This window comes from Astatotilapia calliptera, chromosome 11 (assembly GCF_900246225.1).
Source record: "Astatotilapia calliptera chromosome 11, fAstCal1.2, whole genome shotgun sequence".
NCBI classification, from domain to species: domain Eukaryota; kingdom Metazoa; phylum Chordata; class Actinopteri; order Cichliformes; family Cichlidae; genus Astatotilapia; species Astatotilapia calliptera.
In genome coordinates, this window is record NC_039312.1 from 21,230,863 (window position 1) to 21,252,388 (window position 21,526).

Genomic DNA, 21,526 nt, shown 5'->3' on the forward strand with positions numbered 1-21,526 from the left:
GATCCACAACTGATGTCATGTGTGCTTTTACTACATTGGCAGTGTGTTTGGGATCATTGTCATGCCAAATATTGAAGCCGCTTCCAATCAGACTCTTTCCAGATGTTATTGAATGGTGGATCAATATGTGATGGTACTTTTCTCCATCTATAATTCCATCAGTTTTGATAATGGTGGTGATGATCAGAACCAAATATTGAAATTGTGATTCATCAATTCCATTCATCAATTCAATACCTGCTGACATTAATTTTCGGTCCACTTCTTGTGTAATTTGACACACCACAGCCTTTCTCCCTGTTTCCCTTCAATAAGAATGGCTTCTTGACACCCACCCTTGCACTGAGAGCTTTTCTGATGAGACTTCAGTGAACAGCAGATGGATTGACTGAAGGCCTAGCAGATTGGGACGTTGCTGGATTTTCCCCCCTGTTTCTTAAGGACATGGCTTTCAGATACTATTCATCTGCTGTACAGAGTATTTAGCCTCCCACTCGTTAATCCAAGAATAAAAATATCCATCACAGCAATTGTAAATGAACATAATAGGTGCCCTTTTTATACTAAGTAGTAAATAGCTGTCAAATGTAATTTTTCCCTCAAAAATGTTGTAGTTTTAGATGTTTACATAAGTACTTCACAGCTGTTCTTAAGCTGAACATACTTTTCCCTGCTGAGTGTAATTTGGATGTAGATGTGTTCACAATTCGTAACAACACATAAAAAATAAACTACTCTGTTACATTTAAAATCCCTGCATTCACAATATTTCTTGACCTTAGAATACTGACAGATCGACTATAAAGTCTCTTACTTAAGAAGGATAACCAATAAACAGCTGACGAATAAAAGTAAATCTTGCTGTGAAAAATGTAGTCGAGTACTTAAATACATTTAAAATACTTAAAGGGGGAAAAGTATATTACAGTAAACTACCCTGTGATCTATTTCATGATGTATCAGCCTTCATATCTCTCTAGACGAACTCAAGCTCTGGAGTTTAACTGCAGATTGAATTTATATTTATTATTTCATTTCTAAAAGGTGTATCTGCTTCACGTTGTTTGGATCACAGCGTTCTTTGAGGACTTCATTCATTTTTCTTTTATTTCCTTCATAAGTCCTCCCCATTGTTGGTACAAAAAAGGCTTGCCCCTTTTTGCTATTTAAATAAAGTTTCATCATCCCTCTTTCCATCACGCGCTCCCTCGCCGCATTGGTGAGAAGGGATGACGCGCATCCTGTACCTGCGAGGGATGCGTGCGTCTTGCGCCGGTTGGGCATGCGGCCTTGGGGGGAGGATGATGGGGATGCGGATGCCATGGCAACAAGCTGATTAGATTTCGACTATTATATGGACATTTATTTATTTAATATTTCATTTGCACGCGCTGGCGGCGCGCTTCTGCGGACGTGTCAGACCGACCTCTGAGTGTTGAGTCAGAAAAGGAAGTAAATTGAGCCGTAAACTGGACTCCATCTGCTCTGCACAATTTCCTGAGGACCAAGGATCAACAAGTTGCTTTTTTTTTTTTTTTTTTTAAGGAAGGTTTGAAATTCATGGGAGCGCACAGTTTTACCTCGGAGCAGCTTTCTTCATTTAAATGTAGAGTCTGTAATCTGCCGTTGGTGCCATAAGAGGGGAAGGGACGCCGCCGTATCCCTGTAGACTGTGTCATTGAAAAGTGAAGTGAAGTGCATGGCAGCGCCTGCATGTGAGGAAACATGGAATGTGGTGCGTCAGGCTGTGAGAACCTCATCAAGTTAATTGCGGTATCAGGTTTTTTTTATATATATAAAATAGCTTTTTTTGTAAAGGAGGAAATCTGTCTGTGTGTCTGACTGCGCTTCAGTCGCGGGTAGATGGGTTTTCCGTCATGGTGAAGGTGTTTTTTCCCGCACGGATACTGAAAATGACAACGTGTGGCGGACTCAGTGAAAACATGGGCTAGACCTGGGGTATTCTGACTTCCTTCCCAGCCGTATTTGTTCCCGTTTTTCCTATGTGCATGTGCCTGGTTGCTGGTCGAGTGCGTGTCCTCGACAGTGAATCAGTGCGTCTCGGAATGAGCGCTCGTTTGTGCCTTTTTTCGTGCGTCCTTTCTGTCCGTTAACAACCCATCCCTCCTAACAGAGTATCGAGTGTCCTTGTCTTTCATCCTCGGATGAATGTTCCCCAGTCTGACACCTTAGCGCCCAAAACATCTCTTACATAATGATATATGATGAAAGGGGCAAAGACTGGGAAGGCAGCCTGGACATATAGGCTACACGGACAGGACACGGACGGCCAATGAGCGTCGAGCGCTCTTATCTACAATAGACCGGGAATCCGGTGCCAATATGACCGGTGTCGGAGCGTTAAGGGCGACTGTGGAGCGGAGAGGGAGGGCCTCGGGCGGAGAGCAGCGTTTCAAGGACGAGGAAGGAGGACTGGCAGAGAAACATCTGTAAGGACAAACAAGACTCTTTAAGAAAAGAGGAAAAGTGAAGCTGCAGGCGTCACAGTGATAGGGGGGGATATTTTTGTCTGGATGGGGCTTTTTCCAAGGGCACTGAGGTAAGAATGGCCACATCCGCGGAAAGAGGGCGGAAGACTCCGGGAGAATGACTGGAGACACGCTGCACTTTTCTGTCGCTTCTTCAATTTAACATTCAGAGCCTCATTGACTTTCTCATCTATGTAACCTAGACAGGTCGACAGTACTGAATAGTTATTCTGAGGGGTGGGGGTCACAGGTTATATTGATCCTCCTCTCACACTCCTCCCCTTCCCTGAGTTGGGATGGATGGGGTGGCTGGAGGTGTGGGTACCCCTAGTAGCGCCGGGGGGTCCGGGGGTGACAGCCTGCCCAGGCGTAACGGAGGGGACTCGAAGAGGCGCAGTAAGGGCAGTTTGCCCTCTCCCGGCTACAGGCTGTCCCAGGCCTCGCTGGAGGGAGAAAGGGGCTCCTTTGGGGCAGATAGCACATCCTCAGGTGGACGCGGGCGTCGCCTCTCCATCATGAGCGCCTCCACCAGGGACGGCCTGCCCTTCCGTACAGCAGGCACTCCAACTACCCCGATTCCCTTGCCGCCTCCTCCGTCCTCCTCTTCTGGCACAGCCCATCCTCCTCCGCGATCAGTAGGCTTCGCCTCCCGTGCAGCCCTGGCCTCTACGTCCTCCACTGGGACCGGAGTCATGGTGGTGGCCACCGGTGCAGAGACCACCACAACCACAGCATGCAACACCAATGCAGCAGGAACCCCTGAGATGATGGGTCAGTCTAGCCTGGGTGGGTTTGGCATGGGATTGGACGGGGAAGACTACAGCAACTCCAACCAGAGCACCTTCATCCAGAGACAGTTTGGAGCCATGCTTCAGCCTGGGGTCAACAAGTTCAGTCTGCGCATGTTTGGATCGCACAAAGCTGTGGAACAGGAGCAGGAAAGACTGAAATCAGCAGGAGCGTGGATCATCCACCCCTACAGTGACTTCAGGTATGGAGCCCTCCCACACACACACACACACACACACACACACACACACACACACACACACACACACACACACACACACACACACACACACACACACACACACACCCTCCACAGCAGCTGGTCACTCTGATGTTGGTTTGTGAATTAAATGCCACTTGTAGCATTTTCAATACAGATTATGTTTTTTCTGAGAAATGTGGATCAAAGCAAGTTGAATTCATGCTCATTTTTACAGAGCACACTTGAAGTATAATGATGGACAATTAACTAGAGAGAGAAAGAGAGAGGAAAAGGAAAACAGATCATGCATTAAGCAACCTCTTCACTTGTTAACAGGGGAAATGGGGAGGAGGACAACTGGGAAAGGAGAAAGAAATGCAGGAGGCTAAATATATATTCCCAGGGCACGGCAGTAGTGCATAGTAAATTACGTCAGGGTTAGAGGAGAAGATGAAGCTTAAAGTGGGGTTGTACAACAAAGACACAGCTACAGGTGCTCATGGAAAGAGCAGCGATCAGGGGCTAAGGTCTCCAAGATAGACAGAACGCTACAATGGCTGGTCTCCATTTCTAAGAGGAATATTTTATTATAGTAGCCTGTTGTTTCCTGGAAATAATCTTTCACAGATATAGACAAAAGGTGCACGTCCCTTTCCAAGTAACTGAGGTAAAAAGTTCAGTATGTTTTCATGTAAAGGTGGCTTAACCAAGCACAGCGCTCCCTGTTGGTGGCGGATTAGGATTTTTCTGCCACCTGAGCTGAATAGTTAGTACAGGAATGGGTAAGCCGGGTTTGGTTACTCATTCCTAACGGGTTGTGAAAGATAAGTGCCCCTCCCTGAAACTGCTGGAGGTTTCTTCCTGTTAAAAGGGAGATTTCCTTCCCATTGTCTCCAAGTGCTTGCTCATAGGGGGTCGTCCGATTGTTGGGGATTTCTCTGTATTATTGTAGGGTCTTTACTTTACAATAGTGTTGTGATTTATACATCTCCCTCTCTCTCTCTCTCTCTCTCTCTCTCTCTCTCTCTCTCTCTCTCTCTCTCTCTCTCATATTGCACATGTTAAATATGCGTTATTATTTATGAGTTAATAGGCCAGGTATTCACAGAAAATCGCTCTCCATAATTGCATGTGCCTAAGATGTGCAGATGGACAGCAAAGGGAGAGGCAGCATTCATAATCTCCAGACAGACTGCAGCAACAATGGATGACTTGATCCCCAAGGCTCCTGGCCCACTTTTGTCTCATCAACCACACACAGGCACACACTGACTGTGTCATTTTGAATTGTCTGTCAATGTAATGATCGCTCACACGTGCTTCTTATGGGGCTGCTCGCAGGTAATGTGATGTAGGTAGTCAGCGAGGAAGGCGAGGCAGGATCGACAAAGAGTGTTGTGAATGAGTTTGTGTTTCATTGAATCTCAGCCTTTCCTGCATTAATTGATGTTCAACCAAGACATCTGATGAGTTAAATAGTCCTAATTAGCCCGTTGCAGAATTGCAATTGAATTTTAGTCAATTATGTATGGCATTCTAAATTATGCAAGTTGAGTATGCATTATGCATTATTCAGTCATCTAACTTTTCCGTTAAGTACCTGAAGAGGAACTTTGCAAGGCCGAGGCGCGAGAGACAAGAAGACAGATTACCTTCAGAGCTGCTTTATGTGTTTTGGCCCTTGCAGCCACTAGAATGTGTGGCAGCGCTTGTCCTCGTACATTTGGTCTGTCTTTACTGAGTCTGCCGATAAGCTCCCACACCTTTCACCTCATTAAGAAAAGATGTGTTGTTGCTGCACCTATAAGAATACATAATGAGGGGCAGAAGAGGTGAAGAAAATACACATTGTGGCATGAGAAGCATACAAAGTGAGAGATGAAGGGTGAGGAGAGTTAGAAATAGAAGCAGAGTGAATTCATGTTGAATCAGTGATGCTGCTGATACATGTAGAGTTGTCCTTGTTTGTCTGTATGTGCCGGACTGGATGATGGGTGGAAACTTGCAAGGAGCTGACATCTGGCCAACCGCAAGCAGGGAACCAATCACAGGCAACACAGGAGACACTTGGCCTCAATTACAGTAGATTTGGTTTTTTGGTATGACAACAGCTGAGCAGGTAGATACAGGTCGGTTACCCTCCACCACCTGTTCGTGTTCAAAATGGAATACTGATGAGGTTACAGAGAGCAGCTTTGATTGCATTTGCAATTCCTGTGTGTGTATAAGCATGTGTGAGTGCAGTTCACAAGTGCACACTATATGCATTTATACCCGAATGAACCGCACAGTGCACAGCTCGCGGTGTTTCACCAGGTGGAAAATCAGAAACCAGGTCGTGTCAGGTATTTATTCTGAGTTTTAGTTTGGCTGTCACATCTTCTTGTCTGTTTGGGTCTTCCCTTCTTCATTCAGGTTTGAATCAGCTGTCACATCCCCATGGAAACAGTAGGCTGTAGTACATAGAAGCAGAGTAATGTGCAGTGTACATGGACAGTGTCACCTAGTATTTTACTCAGCAAACTAAAACAATGCATATGATCCACATTTTAATCTGTGAAACCTGTATGATAGATACAAGATTGCAAGAATAAATAGATTTTCTTAAGTTAAAGATGAGAAATACATAATTCCCTGAAGGGTAATGTACTATATTGAGCAGTAGGAGTAAGTACTCAGTAAGTACTTAAACAAAAGCAAGTCCATTGGAAGAAAAGGCCAAACATTTTATCTTTTAAATCCCGTTTAAAAACTCACTTATTCAACATAGTTTTTCCATCTAGTTAGTGTCCCTTTTTTATATTTGGTTCAATTTTTATTTATGTACTTTATCTTTTAGCTATATCTGTTCTTAGTAACTTTGTTCTTATATTCTTTCTATTGCCATATAATTAGTGCCCTCAACCTGATGACATATGTGGTACTTTGTTAATAGTCTTTTATTTAATCATGTCTTAATTTTCCTGTTTTTATTGTAAAGCACTTTGGTGTACCGCTGGTCTTTTAAACGTGCTATACAAATAAAGTTGTATTGTATTGTATTGTAACATAAATTTTACTCTTTCATTGCATGAAAGGAATAAGAAAAAAGAAACTGACTTGATGTAAGAGGAATATTTCTTCAGGTGAATTGCTAACAAGTCACCATCTAACATTTCAGATTGTGAGCTGTTAGCTGGTACTGTACAGACATTTAAAAACAAGGAAATAAACAAATAATAAAATAGATTAGATTAGATAGCTCAAGGAGCAAATGCACATTAAAATATATTCAAGTACCTCAAAATACTAGAGGTCAGAGGACAATGGCCAGCCTGGTTTGAGCTGATAGGAAGGCAACAGTAACTCAAATAACCACTTGTTACAAGCAAGATATGCAAACAAGCATCTCTGAATGCACAGCATGTTGAACCTTGAAGCAGATGGACTACAGCAGATCAGGAACACACTGGGTGCCACTCCTGTCAGCTAAGAACAGGAAACTCAGACTGTACATCAGAAGGTTGTAAAAATGTTTTCTGGTCTGATGAGTCTCAATTTCTGCTCAGACATTCAGATTGTAGGGCCAGAATTTGGCATAAACAACATGAAAACATGGATCCATCTTGCCTTGTATGGTCCAGGATGGTGGTGGTGTGATAGTTGTGGCACAGTTTGAGTCGCGTTGTACCAGCTGAGCATCATTTAAGCACTCCTTAGTTTTGTTCGTGACCATGCCCAACCCTTTATGATCACATTGTACTCATCTCCTTCCAGCAGGATAATGCGCAGTACCACAAAGTTGAAATCACTTCAAACTGCTTTCTTATAAATGAAGATTAGTTCACTGTACTTAAATGTCCTCCACAGTCACCAGATTCCATTTCCAATACAAGCACCTTTAGGATGTGGTGGAACAGGAGATTTATTCATGAATGTTCAGCCAACAAATCTGCAGCATGTGTGATGCTGTCATGCCAACATGGAGCAAAATCTCTGAGGAATGTTTCCAGCACCCTGTTAAATCTATGCTTCAAAGAATTAAAGCAGTTCTGGAGGCAAAATGGGGTCCAATCTAATACTAGGAAGGTGTACCTAATAAATTGTACACTGTATATGTACTAGCATTTTCCACCTATAATACAGCGCTGACACAAACAATATTTTCCATAATCTGTAAATTAGATGTGGAAATCAGAGCATAATCTTCAATATGATAAAATCACAATATGTTGCCTACAATAACAGTAATGTCACAATATATTTATGCTGTGATACTCTATATATCATGTGGTAACACAATCATCTATGACACATAGCAATATTTTAATAGGAAGAAAATCTCAGCGGGTAAAATATTGGAATTATATATGAATTCACTCAGCCATGGTGTTTGTGTGTTTTATCACTATAACTTAATTTCAGTAACCTGTCAGAGTTAATTAGCTGTCTGATTTGTTCCCCACCCCCGCTCCCCGTGACTTTCTTCTTTGCTGCAAATTCTGTGTCACCACAAGGAGTCATGAGCTAGTGACTGTAGTAAGTTAAATTTACTGAGGAGTCAGTTTCAGAGAGCCTACATATTTTAATTTAAATATAGATATAATATTGATGTAGATGTCAACAAATGCATCGCAAGAGGAGGAACAATCATTTTACCGTGTCCGTGGAATGTTTTTCCAAGCAGTTAATCAATAATCAGTGGTTGGATAATCAATTAGTCACTGGTTGAGGATTATTTTATGCTGATCAGTTAGTCACTTCAGTAGAGACATTATTAAGTATCTAATATGGTTAAAATGGCAAAAGCAAAGTCCACACGTCAATGTTAAATTAATTGTTTTAAAAGTAACCTCTCTAAGGTTTTCCATGGGAGCCTCGTTAGGTACAGGATTATGGTTCATATTGTTTACGGGGTCCTGACAGGCATAATGTAATTTACAGACATGTTCCCACAGTCAGAGTTAACAAGGCAAGTTCTCCAAGTCAGGAGTAAATCGCCTTCACTGCTACGACAACTGCAAGAGCGACCATGTTGCTGTAAATAATCCCCGCGTGTTTGTTGCCAGTGATTATGAAGCAATACATCTGTCAGTGTAAGTGACAAAGTCAGACAGAAGAGTGTGTGGGGCCGAGCGATGACTCATGCATGCTTAATATTCATCAGTCTAGTGGTAGCATCACACCATGAAGTTCTGTTACTAAATTGGTGCTCCATAGCAATCGACCGCAGAGCTTGAGTGTACTTTGTCTAAAAAAAGAGACACTGTGTGTGTAAATGAGCGAGACGGAGACAGCGTGAGGATGCAAGAATAAGCAAGTCATTGATAACGCGTTGGCTAAAGGGCTTAGCAGAAACGAGAGAGAGAGATGACACGAATCATCTCCCGATGATTGGATCGGCTCTTCTGTCATACTTTAATCACTTTCAGCATCCAAATGACATGAGTGATCGCCTGATTTTTTTTTCCGAGACGGCTACATCACGGAGTCCTCCAGCATGACATTCAGATTGATGAGGCCTCCCAAGGTTACTGATCGTTTGCCTCCCTCTGTTCTTCACTGTCTTCCTCCTTTTCTCAAATCACTTCTTCTTTTTTTTATTAGTATGAAGCACAGGTGCTTTATCTTGCCAAAGCAAAGGATGAAGCTGTCTTGAGGGAAACATTCATATCTACTACAGCCTGACTTATATTACCAGGAGGACTGCACTTGTTATTGTCCTGGCTCACGGATGTGAATAAGCACAGATTATTTAAAAAACAAAAACACACACTTTCTGCTCTCAAACATGTACAAACACCTGTTTGAACACATTTGTAGCTTTATGAAAGTTTTTAAAATCTTACAGAAATCTTAGTAGAAATGTGAATTTTAAAAGGTCGGGGTGGTTATCAGGTAGGAGAGAGCTGGCCAGTTGCATTTTAAGAAGTGCCCTTCAGTTTGCAAGTTGGAGAACTGAATATTACAAGTTGGGCCCTGCTTTTCACAGAGAAGCCTCTCCTGCTTTCACTGAAGTTTTATCAGAATGGTGGCAAATTTCTTGCAGTAACGTCTCCCGTAGGCACTTGCATCTGCCCCTCCAACTTTGGGACCACCAATGTTGTATAACTGTGCCAGTAGCAGCTTTCTTTTTTTAATCTGGTGGAAATGCATTTAACAAGTTTTAGAAAATCCAATGGCACCAAGTCGGTGGGAAGGCTTTAAGAACGTGATACCCATCTTGCCCTCAGGTGCTTCAACTTTGACCAATCTTGTTTTGATGTGTCTCTTTGAACTTATGGAAATGTAAGATTGAATCAGAGTTGTGCCCCTTTGAATCTGATTTTTCAGGATTATATGTTTAGGATGGGAATGTAAAAATGGACGGATGCTTGGCTCTGCCTTTTGCAATGTGGAGGAACACAAGAGGAAGACATGGCGCCCTGATTCAGCCAAACAACATTTTTAAATGAATATGCAGGAAACGTAGCATTATCCACATCAAGTGCAGGATACAGTCTTTTTTTTTTTTTTAACAGTAGGAATTTTGACTCATCACAGCAGAAGAAGCATGCTCTAGGCTCTCTCTCATCTTCCTGTACACAAATCACATATAACATTATGACCACCTGGATAATATTGTGTTGGTCCCCTTTTTGCAGCCAGAGAAGCCCAGACCCATCCTAGCAGAACACTGCCTCTGCTGGACTTCTTCCCATAGTACTTCCTAATGCCATATATTAAAGCACATGCACCATGTAAAAGAAGACGTCATTCATCAGAAGAGGCCTCCTTCTTCCATTGCTGTGTTCCAGTTCTGATGCTGTCATGCCCATTGTTGGCTCTTTCAGTGGTGGATCGGAGTCAGCACGGACACCCTGACCCTGGTCTGTGGCTATTCAGCCCTATACCCAACAAATTCTGACATCTTTCTATCAGTCGGCATCAACTTTTCAGCTCGTCTGTTGGATCCAACCACGCTGCCCAGCGTTTACGCCCCTGCATCAGTAAAACTTGGTTCACCACTGCTCCTTCCTTGGACCACTGCATACCAGGAACACCCCATCCATTTTTGTCTCTGTTACGCCCCAGTCTAGGGGTACAGGAACGCAACATAAGTTTGAAAAGATTGCCCCGCCCTGGTCCCCAAAACCATACACAGAGGGAAAACCAATTTCTTAGTGAATGGTGGTTTATTTTTCTACACTGCAAAATGAAGCTCTGGGGTGAACAAAGGCCAAAATAACAAACAAAACAAGCTAATTCAGGAGGAGGTGCTATCTAAAACCCTATGTGAAATCAAAAATCAAACAAAAGACAAGCGCTACACCTAACTCCCTAACTGAGATAAACAGGAGAAAACAGTGCAAGGAAAAACAATAAGGCAGCTCACCCCTTCTGCTCCAGTGCTATTTACAATGAAAACTAATGTACACACTATATACAGAACTGAGAAAGTCACAAAAGTCATGGGTTTTGGAAGCCAGGGTCAGGTCTGCTGCTGCTGTCAGTGGCTGCCCCAGGACAACTGCTGGTGATGGATTTTGAATGCGACCACATGATCAGCAGACCAATCGGCAGCCGTCAGCTCATCCAATCCAGGGCCTGCAAAGACTTAAAGACACAGACAAAGAAACAGCCACCAAAATAGATTATGGCCAGGGCCATAACAGTCTCATCGTTTGGCTCTTGTCAAACTCACTCAAATCCTTACACTTACCCATTTTTCCTGCTTCCAACACATCAATTTTGAGGACAAAATATACACTTGCTCCCTGATATATCCCACCCACTAACAGGTGCCATGATGAAGAGATAATCAGTGTTATTCACTTCACCTGCCGGTGGTCAAAATGTTATGCGTGACTGGTATACTTCACCACACTGTCATTTCACAAAGAGCTTATAAGCAGGTTCACTCTTGAAAAGTGACAAAGTGACACATGCAGATTTCAGTCACAGTGAATACTAATCCTGTTCAGTTTTGAGTATTCTGTTAATGCTCATCATTTGAGCTGCTCACAGGTGACAAAACCGTGGTGTCTCTGTTTGTAAAATCATGTTAATATAGATTTCAGTAATACTGACTTATGCTAAACATACATATAGATGAAGCTTATATTGGTCCCAGTAAAGAAAAAAGAAAGATTTCGCTTACATTAATATTTAATATTTCTGTTTTTGCTTTGCGAGATGCTGCTAAACCTCTTTTACCACAACATGAAAGTCTTTTTTCTGTTTTTGCAAGGTATTTTTAGCATTTGCACTGTATGAGTTATGCCATTTTATCATCTTTTTACTAAAATCTTGCCAATAATTAAAGTGTAATATTTGGGTCATGAGCATGTGAGTCAGCATATTCAACTGGTTAAGATACTGCCAAAGTGTGCAAAGCTGTCTTCAATCCAAACAGCAGCTTGAGATGTTTTTGCCTTTATTTTAAATTCTATTTGTGCTATTTGGCAAACCTTTTAAAACAACAAGACAATATAAGAAAACAAGAAACGAAGATGGAGAGACCAGAGGTAAATAAAGAGTCCATCGTTATCTTTTTAGATTCTACTGGGATCTTTTGATGTTACTGCTGATGATGGGAAACCTAATCATCCTGCCAGTGGGCATCACGTTCTTTCGAGACGAGAACACTCCTTCATGGATCATCTTTAACGTGGTCTCGGACACTCTCTTCATGGTCGATTTGGTCCTTAACTTCAGGACCGGCATCGTCAAGGAAGACAACACTGAGATATTACTCGACCCGAGGTTAGAAGGAGCATTTATGTGCATGTGTGTGTGTATTGTCTGGAATATCAGTGCAGCAGGACCAATGCCATAAATTTAAATTTGCTCTTCTGGCCATCTGCTGGGTTTGTGTTCAAACAAATTAATGTGTGAGATGTGAAAAGGTGATGTGAGGCCAGTGGCAGAGCTTTGTTCAAATCCCACTATGTTCCTGTTGAATATTTATGAGGAAGGTTTCATGCCAAGCAAATGTTGAACTCTCTTCCACGAGACTAGACTGCCTAATGAGGAATGACACTGGTCTTCCATCTCACTCTAACGTCAGGGCGATTCGCCAGAAATACCTGAAGAGCTGGTTCCTCGTGGACTTTGTGTCATCCATCCCGGTGGATTACATCTTCCTAATGGTGGACAGTCTGGACTCAGAGGTCTACAGGACGGCCAGGGCACTGCGGATAGTCCGCTTCACCAAAATCCTGAGCCTGCTTCGGCTCCTGCGCCTGTCCAGGCTCATCCGCTACATCCACCAGTGGGAGGAGGTGAGAAGCACAAACTCAGATATTTGTGGAAAAGATTTAATATTTAAGGCATGACTCATCAGAAGCCCCTTTTGTATGAAACAACATGCTTGGAGGGCAGAGGCACCCCCGTTTTGGATGTGTTGCTGATCAAGAGGCTTTTAGGGATAAAAAAAATCTAAAACCCCATTTGCTCTCTTTAACCGCACTTATTTTTACATCCTCTTCTTTCTCAGATCTTCCATATGACCTATGACCTTGCCAGTGCTATGGTAAGGATAGTAAATCTAATTGGCATGATGCTGCTGCTGTGCCACTGGGATGGCTGTCTCCAGTTTTTGGTCCCCATGCTGCAGGACTTCCCTCCTGACTGCTGGGTTTCTAAGAACGTGATGGTGGTGAGTCTCTGTGTTATTTTTAATATGTTTCAGTGAACGACTTTATTGTCAGGCCAACAGACGCAGGATGTGACGTTCAGGCTGAGCTGAATGAATCACACAAAACCCTATCTGGATTGTTTGAACAGCGTGCGCAATATTTGTTTGAGATTGAAGCAAACCGCTGCTTCTGAAAAGACTCACTGTTTATCAGATTTGCCATGCTTTGCCCCTTATCTGTGTTAACTGGCTCATGCAGCAACATGTCCAGTTGAAATAAGATTGACTGTAATTAAAAACCTCCGAGAGATCAGGTGTAGGTGTGAATGAGCTCAATCTGTGGAAGGCCTGGGGACCTGCTGGAGATTTTGCATGAAAGCATACAGACTCAGATATTCAACTGACTCATGTCTTGCAGTTGCCCGTGTGATGGTTGCTAAGCAGACTGATGCTGGGATTTTCCCCAGAGAAGGTCCCCTTGTCCAATGGACCATTAACGTCTTAGTATAATTGGACTCATACACAAAAACACACACACACACATAGAGGCGGCTCATTTTATTGTCCCTCTTTAGAACATTTATTTAATAATGCAAGATGACGGCCCTTTTATTGTTTTATATGTAGCGCAGCTGCTCGATTTTATGATTTTGGTCAGCACACTGGCTTTCGGCACTTAAATTGCTCTCCTGCAATATGTTATGATCTCAGCTGTATTTTCTAAAATGGTTTGGCTGAGCCACTCAGAGGGGAAAACACTCCCGTAACCCGACTAAAATAAGAACAGTTCAAGGCTCCAGCGTCTCTGTAATTAACGCTTGAAACTTGTTTTATTCCTCTGTCACCCTTCCTCTCTTCCTCTCCCGCTCACAGAACGACACATGGGGTGTGCAGTACTCCTATGCTCTGTTCAAAGCCATGAGCCACATGTTGTGTATCGGCTACGGTGCCCAGGCTCCCGAGGGGATGACTGACGTGTGGCTCACCATGCTCAGTATGATTGTAGGCGCCACCTGCTATGCCATGTTCATCGGCCACGCCACCGCTCTGATCCAGTCACTAGACTCATCGCGGCGACAGTATCAGGAAAAGGTGAAATATGACGCTTGTTTATGAGTGTCGTATGACTGTGGGTGCTTCTGACTATGTAGATCTACAAGCCATCCAGGTGGGTCCGTTCTAGCCTGCAGCCTTTAGGTTGACTCTCCTTGTTCAGACTTTAAACTTTGTTAAATTTTTTTGTCTGGGGTTTCAATTACTATTATAAGCAGTATGCTGGTTTTAATTAATGCTGAAGTACTTGAATGCTGATGCTAAGATTCACAATTTAAAATGAAACAAAAGAAATACTCCAAATTCTTAAATTTGAGCCCCAAACCAACAAATCTTTGCATGAAGCCAGTGCAAGGGGAAGCATAGATCACTGTGAGAAAAATGTGTGGAAAAAACAAGTTTGTGATTTATGTTGGAAAAAAAAAACAAAGAGTTTGCTAAAGTTATCACAGTGACCTTTGTTTTACTAGAAATCAAAATAGGCCCTTTTTAGTGTTAATGATTAATACAAACTGTGGGAGGCATGAACTTTTTTAGCTCCTAAAGAGGACCCTGCCAGAAAAAGTCAGATAACCACGGGAGTAGTGTTTTTCAATTTGGGGGTGAACCTAGCAAAGGGGTCAAGAGATAAACTAGAGTTCAAAAAAAGGGGAAAAACATTTCAACATATTTCTAACACCTGGAAGTACGCTCTAGTGAGATAAAGTATTTAAGAAGTTGGTGTCTGAAATCACTGAAGTTCTTCTGCATAATAAATATAGGCATATAATGAATTAGGGTAATTCACATTGTACAGTTAAAAACAATATTATACCCACAGTGTTGAAGAGATCGTAACTTCCCACTGGAGCTGTGAGTCAACATTCGTAGATTTGAAATTATACCTCACAATGGCTGTGCAAAGTGATGATAGTTTACTATCTAACATATATACATCTCAGTGTCTGAGTATCTATTGAGGCACTGACCCACACACAACAACACAAACATATCAAACTGAGGTCACATTTCAAGGTTGATTCTGAGATAAAATTTCTAAAGAATGTATTTCCACAGTCTGCGCGTACTCTTCTCTTAAAGTGAATGTGTTTGTGCCTTCGTTATTGCAGTACAAGCAGGTGGAGCAGTACATGTCGTTCCATAAGCTCCCGGCAGATGTTCGGCAAAAGATCCATGAGTACTACGAGCACCGCTTCCAGGGAAAAATGTTCGATGAAGAGAACATCCTGGGAGAACTTAGTGAGCCGCTAAAAGAGGTGATAAACTCACAAAGACCCACACCATCACACATACATGCCATAGATGCTGTGTTCATGCCTGCAGCAGATCTCTGACTAGCACTCCCTCCTCTCTTTATCCCTTCTTCCTCTTTGCTTAGGAGATAGTCAGCTTTAACTGCCGCAGCCTGGTTGCTAACATGCCGCTGTTCGCCAACGCTGATCCCAACTTTGTGACCGCCGTACTTACCAAGCTCCGCTTTGAAGTGTTTCAGCCATCAGACTTCATCATCCGTGAGGGCACAGTTGGACGTAAGATGTACTTTATCCAGCACGGACGCGTCAGCGTGCTGACCCGTGGCAACAAGGAGACCAAGCTGAGTGATGGGTCTTACTTTGGAGGTGAGGATGTTTTGGTGTCTCGTTAAACAAGAAGGAGAAGGTTTTGGAGGAGCAGAAGCAGAAGATAGCAGTAGTTTTTTCTGTGGTTTGTTTTGCAGAACTACTGTATATACTGCAATTTCCCTGTTATACTGATAAAACTGTCCTCTAATTGTCAGAGATCTGCTTATTGACTCGAGGACGGAGGACAGCCAGTGTCCGAGCAGACACATATTGCCGTTTGTACTCTCTCAGTGTGGACAGCTTCAATGAGGTTCTGGAGGAACACCCGATGATGCGACGTGCCTTTGAAACTGTTGCAGCTGACCGACTGGACCGTATTGGTAACTTGTGGTTTTTGAATTGCTACATACATTTGTTTTTTCAATACTGACAATACCAAATACTTGCAGATATCACAGGCCCTTTGTTAGGATTGTTCAAGCCGCCAAAAGATCAGGAGTCCTCTTTGAATACAAGCTGTAAGAATTAAAAGTAAAAATAATTCAGGATTAGAAGTCTTTGTAATGTAAAAAAAACAGGAAAACGCTTGAGGCTAAAACTCCAGCTACGTGACAGCTTTACCTACTTTAAAAGATATCATTCCTTTAGGCATTCCGTTTTGTCAAGCCCAGTATCTCAGGTTACAAAGACATGTTGAAGATTTTATTTCACATTTGCGCTTTCTTTTTCTCCTCTACAGGCAGGAAGAACTCCATGCTCACGCGGAAGTCGTCCCAGGGCGGTTCTCTTGGTGGCAGCATGGGTCGTGGTGGAGGCCGAGGTGGGGGGGGTCTAGGAGGTGGTGGTATGACAGCAGGAGGTCTGGGTTCCTGTGACAGCATGCTGGTGCAGCAGATTGTTAAACACGACAGCATGCCAGCCATGCAGGATGCCATCGCAGCCGCTGCTGCCGCTGGAAGAAGTGGCACGGTGTCTCCTCGGCCACGCCCCGTCATCTGGGCGCCGCTGGTCCATGCTCCGCTGCAGACTGCGGCTGCAACAAGTAATGTAGCCATTGCCCTCATGCACCAACAGCAACAGCAACAGCAGCAGCTTCAGCAGCTGCAGCAGCAGCAGCACGCTCTTGGAGGAGCTTTTTACCTGCCCTCCCCTCTCATCTCCCCCTCTCCCTCCTCCTCTTTCCCTCTTTCTTCTCCTCGTGCTCCTGTGTTGCAGCCCCTTCGCCCCTCTGTGAGCTCTCTCATTGGGATGATGGCGATGGGAGGAATAGGTGGCTTGTCGCCAAGAGGATTTCCTGTCTCCCCCTCAACCATGGGCCCTCCTGGTGGGGTGACATCGCCTCCTGTTGCTAAAACTCCACCCACTTCAGCCTCCTCTGTCCCAACTTCTGTCCAACAAGGAAGGAATCTCCATTACAGCCTCCGACTTCAGGCAGATCATCCCTCAGCGATTTCTGGATCTCTTGGAGCCCCAACAGGAGGAGGAGGAGGACCAGCTGCACCTCCCCACAAAACACCAGCCACCAATCCGCCTGCCTCCAGTGGCCCATCAGATGGCAACACTTTGCTTACAGCTCAGCAAGGGGCAAAAGAGGCTCTGTTACGTCATGGAGGAAACACTTCACAGGGTCTCCCAGCACTGGGTAGACTCACCCAGGAAGCCAGGCTGCTCTCAGCCTCACAGCCCACCCTGCCTCATCGCTCTTGGGCTGCAGTGCAGCCTCACCCTCCTCTCCATCGGAAGGCCTCTGGCGGTAATTTGCTAGCAGCTCCGTTTCTGGCAGGGCAATTAGCCAGGGGAAGCAGTGCAGGCCTGCTGACCTCTAATCCTTCAGTACAGCTGGTGACAAATATGCCATTTAATGCACAAACACAAGCACAGGGCACAGTTCCTGTCCAGCCCACTATAGCACAGACTGTAAAGACACAGTCTGCAGCTCACACTGCCTCTGCTGCCACAGCTGCACACATGCCTTCTACATCGTCTGTGCCAGCATCTTCCTCTCCTCCAAAGCATACCCCGCTGTCCTCTGCCACCCCTTCCCCTGCACCCACTCCTTCATCTCCTACACCTATTCTTTGCCAGACTCCTCGACCGAAACCAATCCCAATGACCCCTTCCCGCTCCTCCTCTCCTCCTCTCTGCTCCACCCCTCCATCGGCAGGAACAAGCCCACTGTCGCTCTCTTCAATTCCTCGTCCCAAACCGATTCCTACACCCTCCTCCCGCTCGTCCTCTCCCTCTCCATCTTCCACACCACCTCCATCCTCTGTTTCTACCCCTGTTCCACTACCTCAGCCTTACGGGACCAGATCCTCACTCACATCCTCTTCTCCCCCTTCCTCTTTGGTTTCATCTTCTCCGCCCCACCCCCAGAGCCCAAGAGCGAAGGCATCCAACACACCACCATCTGCTTCTCCATTGTCGGGTGCCAGCCCTGTCTTGACTCCAGTCCCTTCTCCCACTCAAACAACCCGCACCCGAACATCTACCCCCTCCCAAACGCCTACTCAAGCCAGCACACCGGGTACCCCTACCCAGACCTTCACCCCAACACCTTCCTCATCTCCCATCCCTCTTACATCGGTCCCCTCCCTGAGTAAATGCCACAGTCCAACACCTTGTCTCCAGGCCTCAGTCTCCAGCTCAGCAAGAGTCCCCACTTCAAGCCAGATTCCTAAACAGGTCTCACCTCTCACCCCAACCCAAACTTCAACTCTGTCCCAAACACCTGCTAGCACTAACGCTCCAACTAAAGTAACTTTTTCAGTTCATCCTGTAAAGCAAACATCTCCTGTCCCAACTCCAAGCTCCACTGCCAAAGAAATCACATCCACAGCCTCCTGCTCAACAATTTTATGCTCCACAAAGTCCCCCTCTCTTTCTACCCCCTCCAGCACCACCACCACCACCAGCACCTCTCCTTGTGTTCAGCCGGCCTCTTCTAACCCCCCAAAACAAATACCAAGCACCATGGCTGCCCCTACCCAGTCCTCAAAACTCAATACACGTTCCACCCCTGTCCAGACCACACAAGCATCCACCACTGCACCCACCCAGTCGGCACACGCAGACTCCCCTGCCAAATCCACCTCTCCTAAAGGTGGACAAAAAGACCCTCAGCTGTCACCGGGCAGAAAAGACTCCGAGGGACTACGACACAAACTGCCCGCCAACATGTAAAACATAAAAAAATTTAAAAATTTTAAAAAAGATGAGGAGGAAAACCTCATAAAATGTTGGCCTTTGTGTTGTGGTGGGTGCCTGAATAGCAGAGCCATGGATATGCAGAGTTGTGTCAGAGTTGGCACCAGACAAGCCGTGATCTCACGAGGACAGATACATGTTTGCATTCACTCTAGGATGTGATTGTCTTAGAACATCAGGTGTTCACGTGACTCACAGCCAAGCCATCGATCAAGGATCCAGGAGAAAGACTTTAGGGGTCCTCAGCGGGGTTGATAAGGCGGAGTCTAAAAAAAACATCCAAATGTATACATACATATCTGTGTTAGTGATTGTTGGAGCAAGCTGGGGAGCTGAAGTGGAAATATGCTGCAGTGTATCTACACAATAAAACGGGAAGGAAACAACGTCTGGGAGTCTGGAAAAAAAAATTAAAAGCTAATGAAAAAAAAGCAATACTTGTGACGCATTTTTCTCACTAATTAAACAGGAAATTTCCTTGACAATAATAATGAATGTGGGAAGATATTAATTGTTTTCCTGTTTGAAGGAAAGTCACGATGACAAGATGCAGGCAATAGAGCAGATACTTCCTTGTTTCCAGCTCCAACTCCCTCTTGCCTCCTATTCTTCACCAAAGTGTAATATTTTCTCATCAGAATAATAATAATTATACTGATATAGCGTTTAAAAAGCACTGTAAAGTCAATATTCATATGAATTTGAAAAATTAGGAGCAGTCCACTTGTAGTTTTGTTGTCCCAGGTGCGTGGTGTTTAGTTTTTGAACAATACAAACCTTTTAAATCTACATGTTCGCTTTGACAGCTTCTGTAAATTGTATTTTTTTTCTTCTCTGTGTGTGCGTGTGTGCGTGCGTGTGTGTGACACACAATACTGCTCTGCTGTGCATTGTGGTTCACTTGATTTCTTTCTTTCTCCACCCGTCTCCCTGTACTGTAAATACGTGCCTCTCTGTGGGTCTGTTGTGTGCTTCCTCACTCCTCGGTCTCTTTGTCTTTCATCTCGTGTCTGTCTAGCTGCCTTTCATCTGATTTCACAGCTCTGGTCGCTAACTGTTTCTTTGACGCTCACAGACTCACTCCCTTTCTCTCAGTTTGCCCGACACTTTGCTCTCTGCTGCCGTCAGCCTCATGTTCAATTAGCGGTTTCCTTCTTCTGTCGCCCTATGACACTGTTTCAGCACAGTTTCCAGTGATGTTTGATGTTTTCTGTGGGTAGCAACAAGGCATTTCTGTCTTAATCCCTGATACCATGTTGCCTAGACGATATATTTAAGGACCAAATGTTTTATTTTTTATTTATCACAGCTTTAGCTTTTGGAAAGAAAAGACGGCTAATAGTGCTGCCAAACTGATGATCATAAGTGTGACACTGAGGGTGATGATTTTCTGCTTGTGATGATGATGATGCTGACATGATGATGATGATGGTGTATAGCTGGATGTAAGAATAAAGTGGATTTAGGTATCATCTTGTGAGTTGTGAGCTTATTGTGTGTGTGTGTGTGTGTGTGTGTGTGTGTGTGTGTGTGTGTGTGTGTGTGTGTGTGTGTGTGTGTGTGTGTGTGTGTGTGTGACATTTGGACCATTTAAGCAGGACTTTTACATTCATAACTAAAAACTGTTATGAACTATAGTTATAGTGGTTCTGCCAGAGGTTTTTTCCTGTTAAAAGGGGGTTCTTCCTTCCCACTGTTGCCAAAGCGTTTACTCATATAAGGATATATGATGGTTTTCTCTGTTTTCTTTGTATTATTGTAGTCTTGATTTGTTGTTGTGATTTGGCACATTAGAAATTAAATTGAACTGAACTGAATTGGGTTTCACAAAAAAGCTTTACACTGTTAAAAGTGAACTCTCCACAGTAATAATTGTTGTTTTGTTGTTTAATCATGCTCAGAGCTGTGACTGAGCAAACACTCCCACGCAAAAAGATTGTCTCACAGATTTTCCATATTTTCTTTTTTTTAACCGAACACTTCAATTATACTTTGCATTGTGTTTTTTTTCCATCAAAAAGGTGTAAATGCTGTTGTAAAGCTTTTACCACACTCCCAGAAAGACAGTTTACAGGAAAGCAGCAGCATAATTTGCATAAATCATGGAATTTAAAACTCAAATTGACTTGTAGTTGACTTGTTCTTTGTAACTGTAGATTGAAAATGTCCCACCAATTTAAAAAAAAAAAAAAAAAAAGTATTATGTCATTTTCATTAGAAATAGGTTTTGATTCTTAGTACAGAAAAAAAAAAAAAACTAAAAAAAACAAACCAAAACAAAAACCTCAAGTTATTACTGTTTTATGTGAAATATGAATCATGGTATGTGTTTCAGCCCTACTGAGAAATATGGATTTTTTTGGTAGATCTAGACATGGTCATTCTTTGAAATGCAACAGATACCACATAGAAAAGAAAAACAATAACATAGGCTTGTTTAGGTTTTATCGGACACATCTGACAAGAAAATCCTTGTAGCTAATATGAAGGTAGAATCATATGTGCCGTTTAGTTAGAAAAAACTAACCAGTATTTTGGGGCAAGAAACTCACAAGTTTTTTTTGTTTTGTTTTGTTTTGTTTTTTTCAGATTTTAGTGGCAAATCACAGCGTACCCATCTTCTGCT

The 21,526-nt window shown here is 43.6% G+C and overlaps 1 protein-coding gene across 1 annotated transcript; it reads left to right on the forward strand.

Moving 5' to 3' along the window:
* Positions 1-1,535: 1,535 nt before the first annotated feature.
* LOC113032419 (potassium/sodium hyperpolarization-activated cyclic nucleotide-gated channel 2) lies at positions 1,536-20,369 on the forward strand. The gene is made up of 9 exons (XM_026185341.1): positions 1,536-3,480; positions 11,998-12,204; positions 12,509-12,722; positions 12,938-13,099; positions 13,952-14,170; positions 15,241-15,387; positions 15,510-15,750; positions 15,909-16,073; positions 16,433-20,369. Exons 1-9 carry the CDS (start codon positions 2,786-2,788, stop codon positions 18,874-18,876), a joined length of 4,494 nt encoding a protein of 1,497 aa, XP_026041126.1. The 5' UTR covers positions 1,536-2,785; the 3' UTR covers positions 18,877-20,369.
* The last annotated feature ends 1,157 nt before the right edge of the window (positions 20,370-21,526 follow it).